Source organism: Pavona decussata, unplaced genomic scaffold, assembly GCF_977016875.1.
Source record: "Pavona decussata unplaced genomic scaffold, jaPavDecu1.1 SCAFFOLD_90, whole genome shotgun sequence".
In the NCBI taxonomy this organism is placed as follows: domain Eukaryota; kingdom Metazoa; phylum Cnidaria; class Anthozoa; order Scleractinia; family Agariciidae; genus Pavona; species Pavona decussata.
The window spans coordinates 797918-805934 of NW_028145507.1; the positions used below are offsets into that span (position 1 = coordinate 797918).

An 8017-nucleotide genomic window follows, 5' to 3' on the forward strand; every position below is an offset into this window, starting at 1 on the left:
TACTTGAATCTTTCGAATGAAAACTTCGGAAAAAGCATTTCCTTATTTAAAAACGTACAATGTGTATGGTAGAATTCGGCAAGGAACCGGGGAAACTTCAATGTGGCCATTCGCTTGCCTTTGAGCAGACTTTGTTTACATCTTCGGCGTAGGGTTACAAATTTGCATAATATTATCGAGATCATCGAATCTCAAAAGATAATGTCACGTTTTCTTCATTTCAAATTGTAACCGTGTCTTCCTCTGACAGATGACTGGAATACCTGTCCACTAAACCCAGTAATAAACAGTGAAAGAAGCGAAAAAATGGAAGAAGCTAAGAATGGAAACACGCGAGATCGCTACCAGTACGCTTCACGTAATTGTGCTATATTGTACTTTAATCTTTCGAATCAAAACTTCGAAAACAGCATTTCGTTAAGGATGGAGAGCGCTTCATCTGTTCTAAGGGATGCAAAGTTTCTTAATGGCTACTTTGCCCGTTAAACGGATGCTGGATTTTCCTAACGGCTTACTAAGCCGCTCTGACGGCTACCAAATTCTCTTTAACGGTTACGCTAACCGTTCTAACGGTTTGATGTTAACGTTTAAAGGGTATGCTAACGCTTCTAACGTTTTTGATACAGTTCTTTAACGGATGACTAACGGATACTTAACGGCATTGCCCGTTTAACGGATAAGCATTAAAGTACGTTTTCCTGTGCAAGGTCACAAATGCAATTTTTGACATCTGCTGACCTTTTTAAGTATTTATTTATTATTATTATTACTATTATTATTATTATTTTTTTTTTTTTTTTAAGAGTGGTCTACAATGCTCAGTATTGAGTGACAGACCTACCTGGTAAATAAATAAAAAAATAAATAAATCAGATGGTGAACCTGGACTGTGTTGGTCACGTCCAAAAGAGAATGGGAAAGCATCTGATGAATCTTAGAGCTAGAACTAAAGGAAAGCTTCAAGATGGAAAGCCCATCGGTGGTCAATGCCGAGTGACTGAAGGAAATGTCAAGCAGCTCAAAAGTACTATGGTTTGGGGATCTGCCGGAAAACTCTCTCCAAAGTAAATCCGTTAGAGAAGGAAGTTGTTCATGCAACAAACAAAAAAATTATTGCTATACTACACGACAGTGTAAAGTCAAATGATCCTGCAAAACAACATCGATTTTGTCACCAGGAGAAAACTCATGGTGCAATTGGCAGCAGGACCAGGGAACTGGCACCAAAACTTACAAAGGGGATGACTGTTTGCCAGAAGTATTTCTGGAGGTCTTAAAACCAACGTTTCTTACCCTGAGTGACTCCAAGATTCTGGGAAGATGTGTGGGAGGAACAACACAAAATCCAAATGTTTATCAACTCAATGGTTAGATGCCCTTAACACAAGCACCATGGGGCTAAAGCGTTGCGTTGTGCAGCTGCATGTGCAATTTGCCACTTTCACAGAGGAGCAGATATCGGAAAGAGAATTATTGAAAGACTTTCTGTTCCACATGGGTCACATACAAGCATCTCAATTTGCATCAAGGACAAAGAGAGTACATAAGGCTACAGCAAAAGGGAAAAGCGTTCCCAGGGCCAACAACTTCTTCGTACAAGGCGGGAGGAAACCCTTCGGGAGATGGAGGGCATCACTTATGAACCTGGGGGGTTTAAATGTGCTTCCCAAAACAAGCAATTATAATAACTGACGTCTGTCACTAGTTTGAGCTACACTTTGAACAAAACACCTATTTATTTTTATTATCTGTTTTAAAAGCCAAGTTTCTCAAGTTATAGATTTTCCGTCTATGAGTAAAGATATCTCGAGAAAGATTTAAGCTATTGAACTGAATTGGTCAAGATAGTTAGTTCTCTTGCGTACTAACTGCGAGGATCTTTCTTCTATTGGATCTTTCATTCGCAGTTCAAAATATATGGTTTATATGTTTTCATTTATTTATTCTTCCTTCCGGGGTATATATTATGAGCTCAGAACATGACCAGCTCCCAGTTGGCATGATAGCTCACTTGATAGAGCACTGCACCGGCATTGCAGAGTTTATTGGTTCGAATCCCGTTCAGGCTTAAACGGTTCCCGTTCAGCGTTAAACGGTTTGCTTAACGGCCACCTGAAAGCGTTTAACGGTGGAGTTATGACAAAAAAGGCGCAGCCGATGGCGAAAACATTACAATAAAGATTTACAGTTAGAAGCAAAAACCTGAGACGAAACGATTGAAGGAAACGAGTGAAGCGACTCAAACGAAACTAAACCCAACACTGCCCACAAACCAAGCGTCAAATTCACGACAGACTGAAAAAAGGCTTTTCTTAACCAAATAACAGATCAAACCCAAGCGAGAAATAATCGAGCCGCTCGTTCTAGTTGACTTATGAACTTGAGTCGCGACTCATTAATTCGAATTTTTCGAAGAGAAAAATATTTTCAGTGCTCTAAGAATCTGACTTCCAAGGTAAGTTACCCAGATACTAAAATGATGAAAACAAAAATTACTTCTTTTCACCCCATGTTTTATACACGCACACAATCCTTAGAATGTCTGGGATCCCAGGACACTTCGCATGCTTCAGTCGGCTTCAGTTTCTGAACCAAAAATTGTATCTGTCATTCAAGGCGCTATCAAGAGAAAACTTGTGGTTTCAATTACCACATTACGAATACCTAGTATTAACTATTTCAAACTCTTATAGCGAGGAAGAAACGGATTGTCCGTTTATACTCGGTTGTTGCGCTTCTGTTAGCTGTCAAAGTAAACAACTTTATGCAAATTCAAAATTAGCCTGTGTAGGCTTTTTCGCGGAATGTAACACGATCGCTTCTGAAATACTGCATCTTCGCTGCGAAAGCAGTACGCTGCGCAAGATTATACTTCATTGAATCTTTCGAATGAAAACTTCGGAAAAAGCATTTACTTATTTAAAAACGTACAACGTTTATGGTAGAATTCGGCAAAGAACCGGGGAAACTTCAACGTGGCCGTTCGCATGCCTTTGAGCAGACTTTGTTTACATCTTGGGCGTAGCGTTATGCATTTGGATAAATATTATCGACATCATCGAATATCAAAAGGCAATGTCACGTTTTCTTCATTTCAAATTGTAACCGTGTCTTCCTCTGACAGATGACTGGAATACCTGTCCACTAAACCCAGTAATAAACAGTGAAAGAAGCGAAAAAATGGAAGAAGCTAAGAATGGAAACACGGGAGATCGCTACCAGTACGCTGCACATAATTATGCTGGATTGTACTTTAATCTTTCGAATCAAAACTTCGAAAACAGCATTTCCTTGATTAAAAAACGCACAATAGTTTCTGGTGTTATTTCTCGACGTCTTATTGTAGAGTAAGAGGACTCGGGAATTAAAAAAAGATTCATATTAACTGTTTTTGTGACATTGTTTAGCGGATAGACTTAAGGATGGAGAGCGTTTCATCTGTTCTAACGGATGCAAAGTTTCTCAACGGCTACTTTACCCGTTAAACGGATGCTGGATTTTCCTAACGGATTACTAAGCCGCTCTAACAGCTACCAAATTCTCTTTAACGGTTACACTAACGGTGCTAACGGTTTGATGTGAACGTTTAACGGGTACGCTAACACCTCTAACGTTTTTGATACAGTTCTTTAACGGATGACTAACGGATACTTAACGGCATTGCCCGTTTAACGGATAAGCGTTAAAGTACGTTTTCCTGTGCAAGGTCACAAATAATCTTAAAGGAGAACTGAAGTCTAAAAATCATATATTTTTTGTATTCATTTTCAGGAGGTTTAAGAGGTAATAAATCAAGTTTCGGTAGTTGTTTTGGTCGATGTGTTGTTGTTTTTGTGAAAAAACGGGTTTGAAGTTGCCTTTTCCCCGCTTTTTGAACATAATCATTGCGGGCTCAAAGTAGTTGTCAGCGGCATCATATGACGTCCCTGGTGGGGACGACATTCTGGTCCACAACGAGAATAGCATAGTTTTAACAGTAAAAACGGTACAAGTGGTATACAGCCTTCTCAATTCGAGCCAATGTATCCTCCAGGCGAGGAACCTATTGACTCGGAAGAAGAGAGCCAAGAAGAAGAGTCCATTCCCAATCTCACAACGAGAATTGGGAATATCGAGTGGTGTATTTGTGCGGGAAATTGCGCAAGCATGTCTACCGCCGAAGAATGTCACTGCTGCCAAGAGCTAGAGGAGCTTAACTCCAAATTCGATGAAGCAGGTTTGTCTCCATTCGTATGACATTGTTAACAAAGATTCAGATGATTTGGATCAGTCAGATGCAATTGGTCGATTCACTGTCGATTGTACTATAATAGCTTGCATTACAGTCGACCAACAAATTTGCTTCTGATATATATTTGACCCGACATTGTTTTTTTTTCTTACAGCAGGAATTGAATGTATCACCGAACATAACAAATTCGGGATTGTTTGCCTCGACACCGATGTTTTAAATACAGCTTTGGTGGAAATTCACAATGCACGCTGCAATCCTTACCGAACCCAATCGAGAACAGGTCAGTTGGAGTTGGTCTTTGGAATTCGTTTGTTTGACCGATGTATCAACAAACCAGACTTCACGCTGCTTTATTCGTGTCGCACATTGTGCCAAAATATAAATTAATCACGATTTTTTCCTTTCTAGAATGTGGCGTTTAGCGGCCTACCAACAGTTCACTTGGTGGGTCCACAGTGTTCTCGGGAGGAAATACCGGCGAGTGATTCCAGCGTGTGTTGTGAAAACAATTCGTCGCCAATTTCCAGAGGAAAGCGGCGAGTATGCAGGATTCAAGCCAGCAGTACTTGATTTAAATTGATTGTCGAGGTCAACAGTACAGAATTCAGTTGGCATGGGTGGATACTGAGATGGTTCTTCAAAGCTCCCGTAAAGCTCTTGACAACAACAACATTCTTCCCCAGTACACATAGAAGTCCCCTCAAATGCATCATTCGATATTTAGTCTCTTATTCTGAGTAAATAGGTCCCTCTTATTATAAATTTCTTCTAAGTTAACATTTTTTACTTTCGAATTATACAAGTTATTCTCCAACAGATCAATATGCCTTAATTATTTTCAAACAGCAAATGGTATATTTACAAATTTGAAAACAATACTTGAGCGTAACACTACACCTAAAAAAATTATTCTTGTCTGTTTTGCGTGTGTACAAGCCCGAATACTGAATAGTATTTTCCTATTTCTCGTTTAACATAAAAGAGACATGAATCCTTATTTCTGCTTAGTTATTTCATTCTGAGCATCGTATGGCAATTCTTTCGATCTCAGGATCGTTTTAAAATTCCGCGCAGTACATGCAAGTGTTGCAGTTTTACATTAAAATATGTAATGATTATTCAGGTTACCACCATAATTTTTTTCTCTTTTGTAATGTCTAAGTATCAACTATCATTGTTAGACCTCTTCATCGCTAGTGTCATTGTGTTGTTCCCTTTGAAATCGATTTTCAATTTGACTATTTGCAGCACATGAATGAGCATTCCAATTTATAATTTCTTTTGGTGGTTTTGTATTTCAAAACAACTGGAAATTTGATTACTTTTAGTTCGATTATGCATTATGATGATCAGCTGGGATTGAGCTGACAAAAATCTTCAATTCTCTAGTCAAATGTTGCTTATGATAGACATTCAAGCAGATTAAAGAGGTCCACCAGAAAAAATTATATATCTTCCGCATGCCTGATAGTAAAGTAATTTCATTAATCTGAAAATCTGGATGTGTGTCAAGCAATTACTTCAGCTTTACCTGGGCGAGGAGTGGCAGCAATATTGCGTAGGATGTGAGGTGCTTTGAGAGTGGCACTTCTTTCCTCCGGATCTTGCTGCTTTCTTTGAATGATTGCATCCAGCATTGGCTTGAGATGGTCTCTTGTTGTCTTTTCCATAACTGGTTTTGCAATCCATTCTTTAGATCGTTTTGGGTAGACCACCTTGTAACGAAGCTCTCCCTCACTTGCTCCTTTTGACGAAGTAGCTTGTTCTCTCCCAGTATTGCCATTGTGGTCTAGAGCTGCTAACTGGGTTCTTGCTACCATGCCCTTGTAAGAAAAGTGCTGCCGTTTTGGAAGGTATTTTGTTTGTACGCTGTGGTACACCTCCAGTGTCCCAGTGTGACAGCTCAACATCAATTACTGGACGTCTTTTAGGAGATTTTTGTCAAAAACCACCTCTTTGAGAGCCTCATGTGCAGGCGATCCAGGCCGGAGCCACCCCTTAGTTCTTGCCACATTTCTAGGGATGGGTGGGTGAGCACATTCATGATACAAATCTGCACTGTCCCAGTGATGAACATTGGCACTGTGGTGGACAATTGATATCCACTTCTCCCATAGGAGTTCCTTGTTCCCCTCACAAGAGTCAGCACACCACCAGAGGTGATTGGACACAGACTTGATCCAGGGAGAAAGTTCACGGCAGTCCTTCTCTTTTGCCTTCTCTGTTAGTTTTTTTGTAATGCTTTTGGCCAAATGCCAAACATCAAACTGGTGGTATACATCAGGGTAGTTTTTTTTTTTTAATATCAGATTTTATGGATACATGTCTATCTGTTGCAACAACCTTTACATGAGCCCCTTTACCCTGAATACTATCCATGCATCTTTTGAACCCCTCCCTTTCCACAGCATTACTGCTGGTTACCTCAGTAACCTGAACAATTTGGAAGTCGACTATTTTGTCACTGTTTTGGTGAATCATTATGTATGTGCCATACTTGGCACTGTGCCCAGGGCTGTTGCATCGACCATCTCCAGAAAGCCACAATTCTTTGTTTTTCAGATAAGCAAAAACAGCATTTTGCTCCCCTTCCCAAACCTCGTTACTCACAGGAAATAAATACTTGTCTTGGATGTTGTAAAAGGTTTTCTCACTAAAAATACTTAATTCCAAAATCTGTGCTAATGAAGCCATTTTAGTGTAGGTGCTCCCACTGAAAAGCATTGAAGAAGACAATAACAGGTTACCAGCAGCCATCCCCTTTATCATCGGCTGGCTTTGCCATAACTGGGCGTGGCCATTGAAACATTTCAATGTAACAAACAATTGAGTACCCTGAGTGGAGGCAGGTTTTTTTTTGCACGGCAGCACCGCACTCAGGGCACCAATTAAAAAGTTCATACAAGTTTTGTTCGAAAAGAATAAATTTAACATCATCCTGGGGCTTTAATTCTTTTGTATCATCTGTATCGGGCAGTGAATCATCTGATAGCACTTCAACACATTTGGGTGGTACAAAGGATGGATCCTTTCAAAGTGACAAAGTGTCAGTCTCTTCATGTTTAGAAGGTGAGTCTATATGCATTTCAATGGGAGAGTTTGAAGCCTCATCAAATGTCTGATCAGTTTGGGTACTTTGGTAACACATGGTCACTTCAAAAGATGTATTGTTTGTCTGGACCGCAGTCGTCTTCTGCATAAGCTGCACCCCTCGTGTGTTGACCTGACACCCAACATCATAGGTCTCCTTCGGTGGAACGAGTGGAAATAGCTGCGACTCTGTCGTGTCCATTTCTTGGAATATGTCTTCGGGACAATTAAGGGGACTAACTGCCGTGCCAGGTTCGCTTGAGGTGCTAGGTATCGCTAAAGTCTGTTGCGAACAAGCATGGGAACCATCGGATGAAACAGGTTCGGTGGAGGTACCAAAGTCCTTTGCAGCAGGAGGTGAGTGGCAAGGGGAAGTGAGCACGGACGCGAGATACTGCAAACCAAAAGAGAGGCTATTTAACTCTTACCATGCCCAGGTAAACTCGATATCAAATCATTGCAATTGTAAACCTGAGAGCAAAAATGATGTTTCCTTTAAAGGGAACCTCCACTCTTAAAGGAAATATCGTTCAAAATGCTCTAAATATATTAAAAGGAAGATATTTCGTAGAAAAAAAGTATTCTTCTCACCTCAAAAATTTTTTTGGGGGCGTCTAAAGAAGGCCCTCGCGACCGGTTTGAACTTCCCTCGGTCACCATCTTGATAGGCGCACGAAGCAGTCCGGGCTTGTG

The 8017-nt window shown here is 40.3% G+C and overlaps 1 protein-coding gene and 1 pseudogene across 1 annotated transcript; one reads left to right on the forward strand and one right to left on the reverse strand.

Moving 5' to 3' along the window:
- The first annotated feature begins 873 nt into the window (after positions 1-873).
- LOC146474333 (uncharacterized) lies at positions 874-4814 on the forward strand (annotated as a pseudogene).
- Positions 4815-5039: 225 nt separating this feature from the next.
- LOC146474334 (uncharacterized) lies at positions 5040-6570 on the reverse strand. Its single transcript, XM_085117229.1, has one exon. It carries the CDS (start codon positions 6142-6144, stop codon positions 5743-5745), a length of 402 nt encoding a protein of 133 aa, XP_084973355.1. The 5' UTR covers positions 6145-6570; the 3' UTR covers positions 5040-5742.
- Between the last annotated feature and the right edge of the window lie 1447 nt (positions 6571-8017).

Excerpts from the sequence above, each read along its gene's own strand:
- LOC146474334 (XM_085117229.1), bottom strand. The coding sequence starts at position 6,144 with ATGTTGAGCTGTCACACTGGGACACTGGAGGTGTACCACAGCGTACAA.